Source organism: Phymastichus coffea, unplaced genomic scaffold (assembly GCF_024137745.1).
Source record: "Phymastichus coffea isolate CEN01 unplaced genomic scaffold, Cenicafe_Pcof_1.1 PCOF00004, whole genome shotgun sequence".
Lineage (NCBI taxonomy): Eukaryota > Metazoa > Arthropoda > Insecta > Hymenoptera > Eulophidae > Phymastichus > Phymastichus coffea.
This window is the reverse complement of record NW_026706815.1, coordinates 5831038-5852866: the sequence shown is the minus strand read 5'-3', so window position 1 is coordinate 5852866 and position 21829 is coordinate 5831038. Positions and strand designations below refer to the sequence as shown.

General features: G+C 40.0%; 1 protein-coding gene across 1 annotated transcript; it reads left to right on the top strand.

Moving 5' to 3' along the window:
* The first annotated feature begins 1012 nt into the window (after nucleotides 1–1012).
* On the top strand, nucleotides 1013–1728 carry LOC131667097 (uncharacterized). Its single transcript, XM_058940302.1, has 3 exons — nucleotides 1013–1033; nucleotides 1098–1654; nucleotides 1710–1728. Exons 1-3 carry the CDS (start codon nucleotides 1013–1015, stop codon nucleotides 1726–1728), a joined length of 597 nt encoding a protein of 198 aa, XP_058796285.1.
* Nucleotides 1729–21829: the final 20101 nt, after the last annotated feature.

Genomic DNA, 21829 nt, shown 5'->3' with positions numbered 1-21829 from the left:
TATATATATATATTGTAACGGGGTTGGTAAACCGTCGTATTATTTATGCGCGCGATCACGTCGAAGAGCGCGCGGGATTATCTACACGTTCAAATTCGAAAATCGGAGAGCAGGAGGGAACGGGTGTCAGTCAATCAACTTTCTACTAATACGAAATAATAATATCAGAATTACGGTCAATATCACATGCGAGATCGTTTATTACCTTTTATTTCTACAATGTATTAGGCCCGCGTATTTATGTTTACAAAGCGCGCGCGCGACAATAACATGCAGTGTCGGATCGGTCGCCGGACTTTGTTCGCCGGGTTAATACATGCACGCTTCTTATGGAGTACGAGAGATTAGTTATTGACAATTATATAACAATCGCGAAATTAAGCTGGCCAGCTTACCTTATTAGCAGTCGCACGGAGAACGAGAGAAAAAGTTCGCACTCTAGCTGCGGGAAAGTCTGTCTTTGTCACGAGGTATTTCGCGTTTTCGGTTTCGCCCTTGATGGCGAAACCCCTCACTCACGCACACTAGCACGTACTAGCTCTGGTCTGGCTCAGGCACAGCTCCTGTCGATCCTTATCAGTTGACTCCTCTTAGCACTCCAAGAAAACTCGGCAAAATTCTATTTGTACATTAGCAGCAGCTGAGTGTGCGGGTTCTAATCTTCAACTAGTTCATTTTCATACGCGCGTTCCGTTCCGTCGCATGCCGAATTCCCTCATTACACACATTTACCTCAACCGGTAGGTGCTGCCCTCGCAGGCAGCCGCATGGTTGGGCTGTTAGCGCTAATAAGACGTTTACCTTCACAATATATATATATATAAAATAATTTTAATAATTTATAGAATTCTAACACAATCCCTGCTGCTGTACCGACTGCTTATCGTGCTGTTGAACGCAGTAAGTTCTTTTTATTTTTTTAAATTATTTATTATTTAATATTTTAATAATTATTTATTTTCAGTTATTCAGGTGTGCGGGCAACACACAGCACGTTGCCCAACTCACGCAAATGATTGCAGTTGCTCGAAAAGTAAGTATATTATTATTATTATTTAACTCTGTACATATACTTATTCAGATTTTTTATTTTTCAGTGGATTAAAGAGTCATTGATCGACAGGCTGGTTGCGCAGCAATTAGCTTATCGAATAGAAAAAACGGTCGAAGATCGAGTAACGACGCAGCTTTGTCGCCAGAAGCGCCCGCAAATCATGAGGAAGAAACAGGAGTTCTCACGATTGGAGCGAAAGAGAAGAGCCGAGCTGGCCAAGACGGAGCAGGATGAATTGGTGGACAAAATAAAAAGAAGAGTAGTTCCAACAAAATCGTCCTCGTCAGAATCGCCCTCATCATCATCTTCTGAATCGGTGACGTTGTCATCGTCGGCTACGTTGTCTGCGTCCGCGACGTCTGCGTCGTCTATGACGTCTGCCACATCTGCGACATCAATGCCTTCGCTTGAAATTTTACAGGATGAGGCAATGGATTTGTTAACATTATCGTCATCAGCAACGTCAACGTCATCATCAACAGCAACGTCATCGTCATTATTAACAGCAACATCCACATGCTGTCAAAGAGAAGAAGCGCAAGTTGATGTGCCACTCGATTTGACTACTACTATAAGTAATAATAACTACTATAGAAATAAGTAAATGATTAATAAATATAAATTAAAAATTATAATTAAAATTTTTTTTTTACAGAGAAATATTCCGTTGGTGAAGAATGTCGAGTATGTTCGACGAAAAGTTATATTGATTCCGGCCCAACCAACAGTAAAGAAACCTACTCGCCCCTCGAAGGTCCTCGGATTAAAAAAATTAAAACAATTGTGACGTCATGGCAACGACACATCTCAGGTGCACCTGAGGCTTGGCACAGTCTCAGGGTTCTGTTGTTGCTAGCCTGCGATTTCTCGCATAAGCTAGCGGGATCACTATTCGAAAATTAATAATACCGAAGGGGACAGTGCCATTAAACCTATACTTCTGCTCTTGGATTCCAATCAATAGTTATAATCCGAGAACACGAAGTCCCCTGGGTCCTATCAATAGTAGAACCCGGTTTTCCTATCAAAATCGTACCTAGAGCATATCAAAAGTAGTCTCCAGATACAAAAAAAGGAAGAATTTTTCGTCACGAGCTATTTCTAAGATAGTGGAGAGATAGATAAATTACAAATAAAAATTTTTGTTTACTTAATCTTTTTTTATTGTATAATTCACTCTTTTTAGCCTTCCTGTCCTTATTTTAGATTAATTGATTTTTCTTGTCTTTCTTGTTTCGCTTCTTGGGCTTCTTGGCTTCTTGGCTGCTTAACTCTTTAACTGACTTCTTGACTGAGTTTTGTTGAGTTCTTGGCTCACTTCTTTGCTAACTCCTTGGCTGACTTCTTGGCACTACTGATTCCTGTGCTTCCTTCAGCACTCACTCACTGGTACTCAATCTCTGCCCTCTGGGTCTTATGCAGCCCCTTTTACATCAGGTGGATGGTTGGGTGATGAGTCCCTCTCTCAGCCTCTTGGTTTCGGGAGGAGTGGAGCAGGCAATGATGCGATAATTGGCTCGTTTATCTCTTCTAATTTTCCTCGCTGGGTTTTCGAGCCCTGATTGGAGCGGGGGCATGGAGAAAATTGGGGGCGCGGACACAAGGGTACAGGCCTTAGCTCTTGAGATGGCTCCTCGAGTATCGCTCGTAGCCAATATTTGTTCATAATTTTGTAATTATTAAATAATCGAAGTCGGAATAAATCTAATCGACCGTGCATAGCCTATACACTACTTAATACTAACAACAATATTACAATTAAATATGCCGCTTAATAATTATGTAGTAATAAAATATAATAAAAATACAGCGATGCTTGTTATCTCGTACGCTACGTTCTATAAATTCGTAGATTAATTTCTTATAATAAAAGTTCGCTAAGTAACAGTGAGTTCATTAAAATTAACGTATATTTTCTTATTTTTTTCATTTTCTGCTTAAACTAACCTTCGGAGCGAAAACTCGATAAGAGGTTTTGAGAGGACAAAATTATTTCTGATATATTATTGAAGTCAAACTATTCAAGTTCAAAAAATATTATTTCATAATTTCTAATGCCTAATTTCTAGTTGGAAAGGGAAAAATTCGTTAGTCATGATGTGAACAGGATGCAGACGCGATTTTATGGCGCTCTTCTCTTATCGGCATCTCGGCGCCCATGTGTACGGAGGCTGCATGCACTTCATATGTAAGTGTGAGGGTGCGAGGAGTGGAAGAGCGTAATAAAAAAAAGGAATACACGCTTACATAAATTTAGACTACAGATTTTATTGCCGTTTGGAGATTATCAAGGAAAATTTCCCTGCGACACTTGATTCGATTCCCACAGCTCATGGGAAACGGTTTTAACTCTGCCGTTGGTCTTAATACTAGGAAAAATTATTCTTTTGAAATTTTGAAAATTTTGATCATATGGCCCGCCGTCACACCCCCACACTTGAACGATTACTAGAGGGGTGCAACAAGGAAGAGCAATCGAACTTTTATTTCTAATTATAAGGATCTTGTCGTATCACGCTGTAATCAAGGCTTTATCATTATATTTTATATTCTATAATCTCGAAGACCTTGGCCTAACATGGAAGAAGCCCAAACGATGGTTTAACTGCTTGAGATTGTGATGCTTTCACTTGACGTGAAATTATTGCTACATTTTCAAGAACTTAGCGAATAGGCTTTTGAAAATATTGATTTCTTCCACGAAATAAAAAAAAAAACTAAAAAATTAAAAATGTCGTAAGAATTTTTAAAAAAATTTGATAGCAACATTGAATTTAGCACGAAATACTACATAATCGATTCTAACTTCAGCTCCCTACGACTTTTTTTCAAAGGTAGGTTGAAATTCCCCCCCCCCCCCCAGATTATACATAAATTGTTCAAATGCCAGCCTGATTACTGTTAATGCTCGAAAGTACCCAATATCGGACTGTTACGTCTCAAGACGCATCTTTACTCATTTACATTCTTTAAAAGTGCAATCCCGAATTTCGTAAAATCAAAACTATATACTAGTACACGTCCGCCAGAAAACGATACGGCAGCAAAACACAAAGACCGTACTCAGCGTTACACAACACACAATGAACTCAAAAGGAAAATTACTCAACTACACAGAAACATCAGCGATTAATTGAGCACAAATTTATGTATATAAGATGAACCACCCGAAAGGTGATCAGCAATTATCCTTACTCCGTACACGTCAGTTCGACAATTGACGAATAAACTCTACGTATCGACGCTACAGTCGCGTGCAAGCCTGTTCGACAATTTGGCTAATTATTCAATTATTATCTGTCAAACTATATTATTTGATCTCAATAAATACGCGATCCATTAAAAGTGAGAACGTGCGAATTCATTATTGAACCTATCCAAATACCGAGATCTACGATACTGAAAGTACTCTAGAAACTGTAAGTACAATAAAATAATAAAACACATTCATTCTTATTCATACATCGTATATTATTCATTACTTGTGAGCCTCAATCAGCCACTAGTACTATATTGGTACGTTTCGCATATTCGCTATTCGTAGTTTATGCACGAGACGTAACAGGACATTTCCAAATCTTAATATCAACATCGAATAAAAAGTTTAAATATTATGTATTCGGCCATCTGTTTTGAGTTTATGAGTACACAGAAAGCAAGATGGACTTTATTCAAATCAGTATGATTTTTAAAATGTTTAAAGTATCATGTAAAATAATCTTACTTCATTTTTTTTTCATGAGTTAATTAAATTTTGTCAAATTCTTTATAAAACGAAAGAATAATTAATTATGACATCTCAATCTGTAATATTTTACCTGTTAAGTTTTGATTTAGAACTTTGAAAGCGCATTTTACAGAAAGTCCGATATTAGGTACACTAGCTCGAATTCGGAAAAAAGTAGATCGATTAAAAATTGCTGTAACTTCTGACAAAAAGCAATTTTCTGGTCGTGTGAGGGCTGATTTGAAAGCTTCTGATAGCAGCTTTTAAATAAGGCAACTCTTGATTGAAAATTTGCTTCGAATCAGAAGTTAGGTCCGTCCGCGCTTAGTAGCCCGATATGGAGTACAGGTACCTTAGTTTATGCTACTTCAAGAAATTTTTGTATAAAACTAGTATATCGACTTGCAGAGAATGGTCTCTATATATTAAAGTTTATCTATTATAATGTAAAAATGCATCTACAGTATTTCCAGTTAATAACATAGAATGTCAATTCAAATAAAGTTTATTAAAATTAATGCACGTAATTTTAAAAACAGTTTTCATCTAATTGTCACCATTTTGTTATGGAATGGAAAATAAATCTGTGCAAGTGCGCAAGTTATAATTGCAGCTAAATGTGCTAAAAGAGTACATTAGTCACCAAAGAAGTATAGTAAGCACTGTACGCAATGCTTGACGTGTTCATATCATGCACTTCTTGCCTGTCAACTATACTCCCGTGTTTTATACAATATTTCTACACACTCCAATGAAGTGATGATTTTGTGCCCTCAATCAGCGATACAGAACCGGATTGACTGTCTAAATGTAAAGAACGTATAAAGGTTTGGAACGAAGTTCCCTTCGTATGTAAGGTCAGCTTAATTAATCAGTAAAGTGATTGCCTCTTTTTCTCTGTCCCATCCCTCTCTCTCTCTCTCTCTCTCTCTCTCTCTCTCTCTCTCTCTTTAATATGATTGTTAAAGCAAAAAATAATCATACATACAAAATTATTTGTAATGGATTTTTGCGTTAAATATTTTTAATAGATAAATTTATGTTCCATAGTACAAGGTACACTGCCCGTCAATCACTTTTGCCATGCTTACCTCAAAATTAGGCAAACTAGAAAGTTTTGTATCTCGGTCGGAAATCATCGTATCACAAAAAACCGCAGGACATTTTAAAGGTAATTGCAAAAGCTTCCATTTAAGACGTGCAGAGACTTAAAAATGAAAATATGTGTTTTTTACAGTAAAAAAACTGATTAAAAAAATTTCAATTTTTTTAACCTCGACTTAAATCAATACCAATTTAGAACTAGGCGGTGGAGGTCAAATCAACCGGAAAGGTTAGGAGGGTAATATCTTTCCCTTTAAAATTAGCCCCCGCGGGGTTCTATCCGATGTTTTTTAACCGAGTTACGGCGTTTTTTGTAAAAAAATAACCTTTTTTTTCAATCCTCAATTACTTCGACTTGCGTACGTTTTGGAAAAAAATGCCAACGAGAAAAAAGTTTCATTTTGTGCCCAAGAATACGAAAATAAAGTCAAAATAAAGAAATAGAGAAAAAAATTATTTTCGGTTTTTTAGCGCATTAAAAAAATAAAGGAATTTAACTTTTTTTTTACGCTTCGTTTTAAAATGTCTAGGGACGTAGTAAATCACAAAAAAACTAAAACTAAGCGTAAAAAAAAATTAAATTCCTTTATTTTTTTAATGCGCTAAAAAACCGAAAATAATTTTTTTCTCTATTTCTTTATTTTGACTTTATTTTCGTATTCTTGGCCACAAAATGAAACTTTTTTCTCCTTGGCATTTTTTTCCAAAACGTACGCAAGTCGAAGTAATTGAGGATTGAAAAAAAAAGTGATTTTTTTACTAAAAACGCCGTAATTCGGTTGAAAAACATCGGATAGAACCCCGCGGGGGGCTAATTTTAAAGGGAAAGACATTACCCTCCGAACCCCTTAAGTCGATTTGCTCTCCACCGCCTGGTTCTAAATTCGTATTGATTTAAGTCGAGGTTAAAAAAATTGAAATTTTTTCAATCACTTTTTTTACTATAAAAAACACATATTTTCATTTTTAAGTCTCTGCACGTCTTACATGGAAGCTTTTGCAATTACCTTTAAAATGCCCTGCTGTTTTTTGTGATAGGATGATTTCCGACCGAGATACAAAACTTTCAAGTTTGCCTAATTTTGAGGTAAGCATGGCAAAAGTGATTGACGGGCAGTGTATGTATACATTTTACATTAATACACAAATATAATTAACTGGAATTGTTAAGAATTTTCACAATATAACGATGTTTATAAAAAGCAAATCTAATTAGAAAATTCAATCATTGATATAATAAACCAATGGTAACTGAAATAAAGAGAGACAGCGAGAAATCGAAACAAATCAATGTTCGTTAAAAAATATATTGAACCAAACTAAAAATAGTATTTTAAAACATTTAATTAATTAAGAATATCCGCTTGGCAGCCGCTATATTTTTAAGACAGGCTAAAAACCTGAGCGCGCGTACAAAGGAGACAGACGCAACGAGCGGGCGAAATAAAGAAAGAGAAAAAAAGAGAAAGAAGGAGAGAGAGATAAAGAGAGAAATAAAGTATGCTAGCAAGCGAAAGAAGGAGAGAGAACGCTCGGAGTGGGGATATGTAATGAGAGTGGTAGTGGCAAGTATCGAACTTCTTCGCTTCTCATTCTTAACAACGAGGTAACGGCACGCGCATTGGCAACGTTACATTTTTTGCTGGCTAGCCCCCCTGCGCAACCCGCGATAAGTAACTTCGTTCCAAAACACTTTAGATTGTATTAATTTAACAGAAGATATTAAGAGTGGCTTCAAAGCTTGTGGATTATATCCGTACAATCCTGATGGTGTAGAGTATAATATTTTAAGTAAAAGAAAAAAAAATTCTTCCCAATGCTGTTAATGAAAAATCTAATGACAAAGAAAATTCTATAAATGAAGCAAACATAGTTCTGAATTATTTTGAGACATGTAATCGATTCAAGTCAAAGTGCGCATCGCGTATGCGCGGAGCACTGTATTCACAAGTTGACCATGCGGTTCTGTGCTCCCTGCTAAGAGGACACGTCGGTTGCTCACGGCCGCTCGAGGCTTACAGTCGCCACTGTGCGCGCAGTATGCGGAGAAGTAATTTTTATATGCAAAGTATTTCGCATTAGCTTTCAGATGCCATTACAGAAAATGCAGGCTACCGACCATACTCAATAGAAATAAATGATCAAATTCCAGCGGTTTTATATTAGTAAGATAAGAGGTACATTTCGCGCAATAACGGATATTCTAATAATTTCAAAACTACACATGCGATCCTTTCCAAAAACGATTATATTATGTAATATTACTTACGAAAACTACTCTTGGAAAAAATTTACCGGTTGTCGAACTAATAAAAAAGATGTTTTATTAAAATATGCAAAAACGCTGTATTTCAGGGACTAAAATGTAACTAGGGCAAATTTTTCCAGATTACGTTTGGATTTGGATATTAACGCGAAAGTGATGTCTTGTGTTACTAACGAGTATAAAGTTTGTTCTATTTCACCTTCAATCTGATTAGCTACTCCTTCATACAATATTAAATACCGATTAAATTTACATACATCTTTAGGTATACTTTCCCAAAAAGTATATCCTCCTTCAGGTTCTATACAATGTTCACTACCTAAAGTACATCTAACGCCACTACGTAATATTATTTGGTTATTATGTAAGTCGACAGAAGCGGTATATTCTTGTAAAGTTACTCTTATTTTAGCTTGGACAACTACGGAACTCCAGCTTCCATAAGCATCGGAATAACTACCATCGTTACATTTTCCATTCTGATCTACTCTTCCTGCAAGTATCGCGGGTCTAACTGTGGTTTCATTAACTTTAATATCTTGAAATATATGTGAATTATCAAAATAAAATGTACCGCTTTTGTGCAAATCATAACAAGTTTGTTGGCTTACATCCATTAAATACACTATTGCGCCATTCTCTATTATGGAATTGTGTGAATCCACAATAATAAAAGGTTCGGTCTACTTGGACTTTACATTGGATCACTTGTGCAGTTTCATAGTTATTTAACTGTAATAATTGAATGTATTTTCTTGTTACATTTATTTTTGTAGAATGCATTTCACATTCTTCCACATTTAATAAAGTATAGTAGTTATATTAAGTGATCTTGCTCAGCAGTCGTATCCTATGATGGCTGTAACTGGGTTATCTATGATTAGGAATATCAGTGATAATAGAAGTGACATACATCGTGTTATAGTTCTGTAATCAAAAAATATTTCATTATATGTTCTTTGAGTATCAAAGAGATCTTATTGTGATCATATTTTTATTTTTGTTTTTTTATCTTTGGTTGGTTTATTAATATGTGAAATTCGGAGTCTATTTGAATGAACTACTTTTGTGCCCTTATTAATTTCTATTTTAATATTATGTTTTGGAAGAATACCCACTATTTTATAAGGTCCTGAGTAATGATCCCCGAAATTCCCTGGTTTAGGTCCTGATTTTAAAAAAAACAAAATCACTTAAACTGAAGTCTTTTGGATTTATATGTTTATCATAGTATTTTTTTTATTTTTCTTTAGAACTAACTAAATTTTCATAAGCTAATTTCCGTATACTACATAAACGCGTAACTAAATCTATTATATATCCCTTATAAGGTAACGTATCGCTTTCACGAAGAGTATTACTTGAAGGCATTCGTGCTAATCGACCAAATACGACTCCATATGGCGTATGCTTGATACTTTCTTGTACACAGGTATTGTTGTTGAGTATAGCTAAATCGATCCAATCATCCCAATCATTGTCAATATCAGTGTATTGTTTTAAGTATTAAATCAGTCGTGATAGGACCTCTCAAGAGAGCCGTTGGATTGAGGCATAAATACAGTGGTTTTCAATTTTTTTATCTTAAACCGCTTAGAAACACGCGTCATTAGCAAACATTAATTACATTTTATTTAGAGAGTATTGCAACGATTACCGAAGATCGTAAGACTCGCGCGAGGTTAACGAGCGGCTAAGCGAGAGGAGCCGCGTTCGGTTCGCGAGAGAGAGAGAGAGAGCGCGTAAGGGGCAATGACCGGGAGGGGAGGCTCCGACCGGCAGTATGACTGTGTTACTCAGTCTGTCAGCGTCGCGCTAACCTCCAACCTTCGTGAGTTTCTCGTTTGTTTCCTGTGACTTTGCGAACTTGAGTGCGAGGGTGCAGTAGCAGCAGCAATTGCGGCAAAAGCAACAGCAGCAGTAGAAACAGCAACAACAGAGGTAGCAAGGACAGCAGCAACAACAACAGCAATAACAGCATTCGAGGCGGTGCAGCGAGCAGCGTAGCGGCGTTCCAACGATTTGTCGTTCGGATACGGTTGGCCACCGTATCCTCGTCGTTCTTGCGGTAGGTGCACCTTTTCCCCCTTTTTAATTGTTGTTAATTTGCGAGCGATCCCGCGCAGCGTGCGCGAGGAGAATTCATTTGTTGCGTGCGAGCAGGTAGTTCGCGGTAATCGCGGTTTTTTTCTCTCTCTCTCAATTTGCGTGTGTTGCCATTCACGCGTGCGTGCGTTAGACTCTCGGCAGATTCCCCGTGTCATTGATTTAATTGAATAAATCAATCATTATTTTCATTTAAACGAGTTTCCGTTATTGTGTTTTTTCCTTTGTCCGGAGGTCGCGTCAGTGTTTACGTTCGATTCGAATTCGCCGGTTGCGTAGCACGAACCGTGCGAATTCCGATAGACGCGAGTCGACTACTTAGGTTCCGGCGGCGGCCGCACGAGCGCTACTAGCAAGGGGCGACAGCGCCGCCAAGCGGTGAGTTGGGGGAACCCAACTCGGAACAGTGAAGAGACTCTGCGCAGGCGCACTCCGAGGCAAGGTAGGTTACTGTGCTTTGAGCACATAGATAACAAGGCTTCGTCCAGTTATAATAAGGGCAATTTTAGAGATTATCGACTGAACGACAGCCTGTTACAGTATATTAAATATATTAAACTAATTTCTTTATATCGTCGCTGATAGGATTATACTGTACAATTCGATCGTGTAGAATTAAACAATAGGCTGAAGTATTATCAGGAAAATCTTCTCTCATGTCAAACTCTAGGCGGACGTCTACAGGAGCACCTTTGATAGATTCATTTTGTTTCGAACAATCTATCACGATTAACGGTAATTTTTCAATGAAATTTATTTTATTAAGCAATGGCTCATTTTCTTTTCCATAATATATGCTTTGAAAGTTAGCGTACATATCATAAAGTACTGCATACTGATTTTGATTAATGTTTAAATTAAGATTTCTATATGGATAGCATTGAGAGTTTGGAAATAATTTAACATCACAAATGTTACAATGGTCAAATTGACTAGCAGAAGCAGCTACTTCATTTTTTCGTTATGTTTGAAAGGCTAAAATAACAAAACTAGGTTTTTCCAATTAATTGGATATCTTCACAATCCAAATATGTTTAGATGTGCGAGGTAATTTTGGATACTCGTATAACTCCCATGTGCGATAATTCATAGTGGTCACTCTATCACGATTAATTTGATTAAGTAATTTGATTTTTTCTCTATCAGCTGCTACTACATATGGCATTAACCATTCAATTTTATTCAGAGTAATTTAAATTTTTTCATAAGTAATTACTCCATTTATATTGGTAGGTATAGTTATGGTAGCATTCAAATCATTTCTCGATATTGTAACAATAAGCTCATGTTTAACATTTACTACAATTTTTCGATAATCTTCAGCAAATCCAAGCAGCATACTGAGGGGTATAGTAGCATCGAAATAACCTGCGTCATTTGTAAGTGATACTTCTTTGTCACTAGTCCAACCAGCATTTTCAGCTATTAAACTTTGACTCGGATTGAGTGATAGCCAATTCTTGATAAGACTTGTCGAGCCAATATGTTTTACTTTATCTATTTCAATAGCATTTATCTCGAATCATATCTCATCGAACAAATGATATATAGCATTATTAACTAACTTAGTTTTAACTGCTACATTTTAATTTTCCTGAGTTAATCTACCGCAAACATGAATCATACTGCGAGATGGAAGTATGGATAAATCTTGATGCTGAATTGAGATATGAACTTCATCATTGTTATTGAAATGTGATAATGAATAAGGTTGATGCACATGAACTTCGTAATGAGCTATCGACTCATCGAAAGCGACACCTGAATGAATATTTAGAATTTCGTCCATTTTGTTGTAAGCAACACACTAATATACACGATACTTTACATCAGCTTATGTATTTTCTTTTATTTTTAGTCCTAGACTTTTCAGGAACTGAATGTTCTGACGTGTGAGCACTGCGGTAGCTCTTGGTCGACTGATCGCTGACTGACATTTCAGTCTATTCATATATCCTCGACCAATTTTATTGTTGTTTAATATGATTCCCATCACGATATTGCTTTGATGTGAATACGTACAGTGATGACTTCTCCTCGAAAATTAACTAGGTTTCCGTCTTAATCAGCAATACGTATTTCTAAATGATCAATACTTCTTACGGCGACTGGTAAATAAATTATATGTGAAGGTACTTAAATGATTTTATATCCTGGTAATACTGCTGGAAAAAATTCATGTATAGTATGCACTTTACGTCCGTTTATATAAGAACCTGTAGTAATATTACACTCTACGCGTAAAGCATTCACTTTAAGTATAGTTACAGCTAAATCAGAGCTATGAGTTTCGTTTGCAGATTGCTCTCGTCTGGTAAAGCCTAAAATTGAACCAATAGAATCTTTTGGTTTGAAATTTATTTTATGATTACATTGAATAACACTACATAGAATATTATTGTTTGGTTTTGAACTAATTGATATTTGATTAAGCGTTAATGTTTCTTATAGAAAACTCTCAATATCCTCTATTTCATAGCTACCTGTCGGTAAAACGATTTCGTATTTACCAATGTAAAATTTATGATTACCAACATCAATATTTGGTATTGAATTGAATGTTAATAGCTCCACGCAGCCTAGTACATATTTTTTATTAGGCGATAGCTCTATTGGTGTTAGTAATTTGCTTCAAGAACTGATGAATTTCCTGACAGACTTAAAGATATTGTGTTCTCCATCAGAGTTTTTTATTAAATGACTGTTTTCTCATTCATTGCATCTATTTATAGTTTATTCGAAAGAAATTTTAGGCAAAGATGTCCGTAGTTATAGATATTGAAATCTTGATATCTCATATAGTTATATTTTATTCTTTTGACTTTAAGATAGAGTAATAAATCTATATAAGGTTTGAAGATCACCAAAACTATCAAAGTATATAACTTCATCACCTTTCTTTTTATATGCTACCGAGTGCGTACCTGATCCATTTTTATCATCTAAATTGATAACAGCTGATTCTTGATAGTGAGGTTCGTCAGATGGTAAATCGTTACGCATGAAAACACCTCGAAAATTTGCTATTTTTAGTATTTTAGCATATTTTTTTATATCTAAATCAGTCAGAGTGCGTTTAGGCAAAACTATTTCAAAGTTTTTTTATTCTTAAACCTTGTCCGCTCACATGTGGTTTGAGATGCAGACCATAACCTTTACTATGATGCTTCAGATAAAGACTTTTACCTATAGCAATAGCCGCCATAGTTTTGTTATGTCTTTGAGACTCTTTCAACTCATGTTGAACAGCTTTAACGCTGTTTACAGCTTTCGCTATTGAAGCAGCTTCTCCAGCTAGAGCTCTAGTGGCGCTTAAAGTAGCAAATAATGGAATTTGAAAAGGAAATGTTCCACCAACTTTACTGGGAATAGGTAAAATACGTGGTATAATTATTTTCCTTCTACCGCCAGCCTTTTTCACAGCTTCTTTAGCTCCTTTTATAGCTGAACGAATAACTACAAGAGTTCGATTGTTAGGCACACTACTTTTCGAGGCTACCTTAATAATTTTATTTAATGTAACTCATGGCTTTTTGATTTTTCTACATTTTTTTCGTGCTTGACGTTTTTTGAATTCTCTACCTCGTTTCTTACTACCTTTCTTCATATCAGCACCGATACCAAGCTTACTTTTAACTTTCATAATGTTTGTTACAGCGAAGGCAGCTACTTTCTCACCAAGACTGCTATCTTTAGCTAGCACTCTTTCCCAAGCTTTTTTAGCTAGAATTTCGTCAGCTTTATTTCTTCTCGCAATATCCTCCAGATTTTGCTTATAAGCGATATCGTGTTCTTTACAAGCAACGTCTAGTGGATTTTTACTAGGATCTCCACGTGCCAATCGTTTTTTCAATTTTGTACCAGGACCACAATACTGATATCCAGGTAAGTGAGCTTCAGTAGACAAGTTATTTATAATCTTGTTCACTAGATCACCACCAGTCTTTCTTTTATAGTACATGATCATACTTCTTCGAAAGACAACATGTTAATGAAATAAAAGATATATAAGCAGTCTTTTTATACCTAACAAACTTATTCATTGAGATATCTATGATAAGTCAACAACATGGATTTCAAAGAACAGCCTCTCAAGCTTCAAGTCATTAATTTCGATGGAGTGATAGAGACGGAAAAACAAGAAAAAAGACATGGTGAACTATTGCCTAATAGTATCCGTGCCCTTTTCTGTGGACCTAGTAACTGCGGAAAAACTAATTGTTTATTAACATTAATCACTCATCCTAATGGTCTTAGATTTGAAAACGTATATGTCTACTCAAAATTCCTTAATCAGCCTAAGTATAAATTTTTGAAAGATTTATCTATTAATGGTATCATGCTTTCAGCGAACATGAGACAGTTGTTTCACCAGATAAAACACGACCAAATTTTATTATGATTTTTGACGATATAGCCACTGAGAAGCAAGATAACGTAAGAGCATTCTTCTGTATGGAAAGATATGAAAAAGAAGATAGTTTCTATTTTTGTCAATCGTACGGTCGCATCCGAAGCATCTCATTCGAGATAACGTGAATTTACTTGTTTTTTTTTCGACAAGATGAAGTGAATATTAAGCACATTTACAATGATCACGTTAACTTGGATATGTTTTTTGAGAAGTTGAAAGCAATTTGTTCAAAATGTTGGAGAGACGATAATCATGGATTTTTGGTTATCGACAGAGACAGACTAATAAATCATGGACAATATAGAAAGGGATTTGATTCTTTTGCTATAAATATAGCGGAGTGAGTGGATGAAGATTATTTAACTTTAGAAATTACAAGCGTAAACATGGCTGACTTTGAAAGAGAAAAGAAAGTGCTCCAGCAATTATCCATGGCTCGTGATGCCATAAGACGCAAGTATCAACTAATAAAACGCGGTAAATCTGATTTATAAAAGATATTGTATGAAACTTTTAAACCTATGGTTGATCCATTGAAGAAACTCGTAGAGGCAACTACTGATAAAAGTAACGCTACTACTGCTGAACAGCCAACGAAAAAGAAAAAGAAAATCGCGTTCGATAATGTTTTCAAGTCAGAAGTAGCAATTGACACTCCCTACAAATCTAGATATTTCAATAGTACTGCTAATGAATTAAATTCTACATAACATCCGCTTGATACTACATTTGAGTCTGCTATTTCTATTGATGATTATGATGATGAATCATCACTTGATACAACTGCTATAAATTTGAGCAAAAGTAGTTCAAATGTAACTACAGAACAGAGACAACAGCCATTGGATGATTCAATTGTAGAAAACTATGTTCGATTATTGCATAAACCTGAGCAGAAAAGTAATTTAGACAAGGTATTTGGTGTTCGCTTGCATGAAAATATATGTCATAGGCAATTCTCCAATTTCCTTCCAAAACGACAACGTGACTGTGAACGATAAAGCATACAATAAGATACCTGGTTTAATGGAACTTTTCTTTCGTAAAGAACCTAATTCTAAATTAATCAGCTTATCGGATATTGAAAATTATATAAAAATTCTTGAAATCACTAACGCTCATCGAAAGAGATACGAAAGTAATCGTGAATATTGCAATAAGCATGTAAAAAAATTCAAAAAGTATATTAGTCCAAAATTTATCTTTGAGCAGTAGTGCTAAGAAGCGAAAATCGACTATTGATGGAAGAGGTCTTTTTCCTAACTGTAAAATAGCTAGAAAAGGAACATTATTTGATTATGTATATTGGGATGATCCAAACAAACTCGTTGATCGATTGAGATTGCTTATCGCCGAACAAATCACCGGTAATTCTAGTCATGTTAATGAAATTCATTCAGTTATTGAAGAATTACGTGAAGCTGGTTATATATATTAAGAGAATCCTAAATATTGCTCAGTAATAAAATGAGTGTTGATGTGTTTGGACGTATATTGAATAAAAAGGAGGGTAATCGAGGTCCTCCTGGTGTAGGGTATATAATTACTAAAGACGGACAATACGACGCGAATGACAAAAGAATTTGTTATATAGCCGATTCTCAGGAGAGTAACGATGCTGTAAACTTACGAACGTTGCGAAAAACTAGTGAAGCTAACTACGCTTACGGCTACGATAAATGATCTTATAAAATCATTGAATACAATAAGATCAGAATTACTAATGCATTGAGAAGTGATTAAACAATTAGAAGATAATAATAATAATAATAATAATAATAATAATAATAATAATAATAATAATAATAATAATAATAATAATAATAATAATAATAATGCCGGGCTGGTCCAGTGAGTGGTAACACCTCACTGGGCAAATGCTAGCTTCCAACGTCCACGACGTGCCCGGTGGAAACGTTGTCCGTCGCGTCAATGCTCTGAGCAGCAACGCTATAACGGATACGGCCAAGAGGAAGATATGGCTCACAAATGACGCAAAAGATAATGGTATTCTGCCGATGTGTCCAACCATTAATCACTCATACACATACACACACACACACTACGCAAACACTCACACACACACGCCTTCTGGCAAACCGGAGAAGTGAATGCTCGGTGACCCTATAAACGGGTCTTACCGAAAAGCGAATGGTCGGGGACTCCTATAAACGAAGTCGCCCGAAAGCGAGAGAAGGGGATATCTCTAAACGGACTCTCCCCGTGAATGAAGCCCGGTTTCGCCTATGGGCACTCACGTACACGCACACACCACAGGGGGGAACACTGAACACACAGGGTAAACATACAGGGGGGGGACCTCAGGGGCCGTGCGCTGTCCCAGCGCGGTTCGTGGAGTCGCGACCACGAGGGACCTTCAGCACAACGGGACAAAACCAACAATATGAATATGCACAATGAAAACATTGATGTACCTCAAGTGGTAACTCCTTCTCAGGAGGAATCCACCCCGGGTTCCGATCGGGTGAAAGCCCCGGTGGCCACGGGCAGCGGCACGGATTTTGAGGGCCGCACTTTGTGCACGGGAATGGGGGGAAAGACAGGAAAAAACGACAAGAAACTACTGAACATACCGAGACGACAGAGGACGGACAGTGGGTCAAGCGGCGGCAGCGGGGTGAGCTACGTCTCTGCCGCTGAGGGCCAAGAACCGACGACAGGACGAACACCGACAAGAACTAGTGATACACGAGACATGACGGTACCGCTGCGGCGCATACAAGTGCCACCTGCGCGGAAAAACGAGGGCTCCGAAAAGCAGACCTCCAACACTGACGCCGACATGAAAGGCGTGGACAATGACAACGGACATATGACAGAAAACCTCCAGCTGTTTCGCACGCAGCTCAGGCGCATTGATGCCGCGCTCGAAAAGATGGAGGCACGGACTAAGATACAGAGAAATATTAGTACGGACATAACGACTAGTATGGCTGTAATAAAGGAGGCGGTGGAGATTGCATGGAGTGAATGCGACCGCCTAAATCCCCTCCTGGAGTCCGTAAACGACAGGAGGACAGAAAGACAGAAAAGAAAGAGGGAGGACACGGGGGCCAGCCCTGAGCAAGCCGTGGCCTATCAAAGGGTTGCGGACGAGTCAGGCTGGACCACGGTGAACTCCGCGAATAGAAAAAAGAGGAAGTCTAAACAGAAGACTAATGACCAAACGACGGAGACGACTTCCCTCAAACAGAAGACGCAACAGACTACCCCTGTGGTGGCGCTGGGCGCGCGGAGGGAGAGGCCACTAGCTTCGACATCCGCAGCGGCGACGCCTATCCACGGGAACAAACGGCCCGAGCTGGACAAGAACCGGCCCAGTGCGGGTGGTTCCCGCCGGAAGGGGGGGACCAACGTTATACTGGTACGGCCAAACGACGGACGAACGTACGCGGATACCCTGCGCAGACTAAAGACGGAGATTAATCCCGAGGGCTCTAAAGTGAATATCTCGGGATATCGGAAGACTAAGGACGGAGGACTCCTCATGCGCTTTCGCTGTAACGCAGACGCAAGACGGAAGTTCCAGGAGAAACTCCAGGTTACTCTTGGAAATGAGGGTAATGTACGAGACATGACACACGGACAGACGCTAGAGATACTAGACCTCGACTGTGTTACAGACACGAATGATGTACAGAACGCATTGAAACGAGAAACAGGACAAGATGCGGACTTTAAGATCCACATTTTCGGACCGAATAAACACGACGTTTGTATGGCAGTGTTCGAAGCAGACAGAGACACGGCCCACAAACTGCTCAAGAAGGGCAGAATTAAGATCGGCTGGGTCAACTGTCGGCTGAGAGAAAGATTGACGGTCCCGAGGTGCTACCGGTGCCTCGGATACGGACATAGACGAACGGACTGCACAGGACCTGACAGAGGACAGTGCTGTTGGAGGTGCGGGGGGACCGGCCATGTCGGGAGAGCCTGCCCCACCAAACAGCCGACGTGCTTCCTATGTTCCGAGGCGCGTGCAACGGAGAGGGCGCACGTCCCGGGAACGGGAGCGTGCGCGGCCTACCGGGCAGCGCTGGAGGAGTGCCGGAAGCAGACACGACAATGACAGGAATCTTACAAGGAAACCTGCGTAGGTGCGAGGCAGCCCAGCTGCTTATATCACAGACAGCGAAGGAACGAAACGTAGACATACTGATACTGAGCGAGCAACTGTGGGACTTACGAGAACAGGACGGCTGGTTCTCGAATACCCTCGGTACGTCGGCCATATGGGTCAAAGGCAAACCGGCTAGGAGAATACAAGCGTCTGGCAGGGGGGAAGATTACGCGTGGGTGAGGGTAGATTCCGTCACCTACGTTAGCGTATATTTGACCCCAAACTGCACGATGGCAGTGTACGAGGAAAAAGTCGGTAAGCTGGAAGACGCCCTCACAGGTCTCCCGGGTGACTTTGTCGTCGCGGGAGACATGAACGCGAGAGCGGTCGAGTGGGGTATGACAACGACGGACAAACGAGGAAGACTGCTTCTGGAAATGGCCGCAAGGCTTGATCTGGTAGTGGTCAACCAAGGGACGACAACGACCTATAGACGACCGGGCTTCGGATACTCAATACCCGATGTGACGATGACGTCAGACAGGATCTCGTCGCGGATAAGAGGATGGCGGGTGACCGAGGACTATACAGCCAGCGATCATCAGCACATCGTCTTTGAGGTGACAAATCAATCGACGAACATACGAAACGGACAAACTAGAGACAGGACTTCAACGTATTGGAACTTACGACGACAAGATAGAGAGCTGTTTGACAAACTGCTAAGGGAGGCACCGTTACCCGCCGAGTCTGTCCCGGCAGAGCTTGGTCTGCGGGAGCGTGCCGAATGGATAACGGACAAGACAACGGAACTGATAACGGAACTGTGCGACGCCACGATGACTCGACGCAAGGGCCGAACACACAAACGAGCAATGTACTGGTGGACGGACGAGATTGGCCTCCTCCGTGGAGAATGCATTGCCTGCCGCCGGAGGATGAACCGCGCACGGAAAAAGAGCAGACCAGACGCGGACGAACTATCGACAGCGTACAAGATGGCACGTAAGAGACTGACCACTAAAATAAAGGACAGTAAAAACCGATGCGCTAGACAGTTGTGTGAAGAAGTGGAGCGGGACCCCTGGGGACTTGGCTACAAGATTGTGACCAAGAAATTGGGGGCCCTTGGCCCTTCTGAACCAAAAGACAAAGACACCATGAAAGCAATAGTAGATGGACTTTTCCCAAACCAACCAGAGACGGAAGAAATGACGAACGAACAAGAGACGACAGTGCCAGAGTTTGTCGGGGCAGAGCTTATTAAGGCTGTGTCCACGATCAAGCCTGGTAAGGCACCCGGACCAGACGGTATACCGGGAGAGATCCTCCAGCAGATCGTGAGCGTACGTCCAGGACTCCTCCTGGATAAGTATAACGCGGTCTTACGTGCGGGCATCTTTCCCAGACGATGGAAGACTGCTAGACTGGTTCTCCTGCATAAAGGAAAAGGAGAGCCGAATAGTCCGTCTTCCTATAGACCCCTGAGTCTTCTAGACACAGCGGGTAAACTTTACGAAGCGTTATTGAAACCAAGACTGACGAACGCGGTAACTGCAAACGGAGGACTTGCAGGAAACCAGTACGGATTCAGACGGGGCTGCTCAACTATAGGGGCGATTCGACAAGTGACCGACGCCTTTCGGCGGACGAGGCTCGTGTGCTACGGAGCGAGGCCAATAGTACTTCTCGCGACTCTTGATGTCAGGAATGCCTTCAACTCCGCTCGGTGGGGGGATATTCTGGAGGCCCTACAAACTTTCAGGGTTCCCGAATACCTGATGCGGGTGATGAGGGAGTACCTACACGACAGATGGATTCGATACGAGACGACCGACAGAACAGTGACCAGACGAATCACAGCAGGAGTCGCCCAAGGCTCAATCCTTGGACCCGACTTCTGGAACATACTGTACGACGCACTACTAAGACTACCGATGCCACCGGGGGTGGAGCTGGTTGCCTACGCCGATGATGTGGCTGTGGTGATAATAGCCCGTACCCCGGAGCTGGCGCAAATGCTTCTGAACCGCGCGATGTTACGAATCAATAGATGGATGACTGAACGCGGACTTAGCCTTGCCCTGGCCAAGACAGAACTCATCCTTCTGACGGGAAGCAGGATTAATACCCTGATTCCCATGACAGTCGGAGAGGTATCGCTGCGGACCAGTGGGGCGGTCGAGTATCTGGGGGTGACCCTAGATACGAAGATGACCTTCTGGCCGCACATACAACAGACAGCGAGGAAGGCGGCAGAGAGGACTTCCGCTCTCAGTCGTCTTATGGCAAATACATTTGGACCGAGACAATGGAAGAGACGACTACTGATGACAACGACCCACTCGATCATGCTCTACGGGGCGGAGGTGTGGGCCGACGCGTTGGGGGTCAAGAAATACTGCAAACGACTGACAAACGTACAAAGACAGGGAGCACTGAGGATAGCCTGCGCCTACAGGACAGTCTCGGCTGAGGCTGTCCTGGTGGTGGCGGGGGTTATCCCGATAAACATGCTCGCCAGAGAGCGGAAACGCGTGTACGAACGAAACAGCGACATGACCAGAACGGAAGCTGCCCAGGACGAAAGAACTAGGACGATGACGGACTGGAACAAACAATGGAGGATGAGCACGAACGGAGCATGGACTAGACGACTCATTGACGACCTGAGACCGTGGACGGAGAGGCAATTTGGGGAAGTGAATTTTTACCTGACCCAGTTTCTTACCGGCCACGGGTATTTCAGGAAATATCTGTTTGACAGAAACAAAGTTAACAGCGCCGACTGTAAATACTGTGGATACAAATGTGATGACGCAGAGCATACATTTTTCAAATGCTCACACTGGAACGACGAAAGGCAAAGACTGGAGACGACGCTTGGAAACATCACGCCCAACAACATTGTGGCAAAGATGCTACAAGACAAAGACTACTGGACGGTAACGGCAACGTACGTTGAGACTATCCTACGAGGGAAAAAGGCGGACGGTTGCCTGGAAGTCGAGTGTTAGACGAGAAGAATGCGGGAGTAAATGGTATGAACAAATGGATGAATGTGAATAAACGGACGT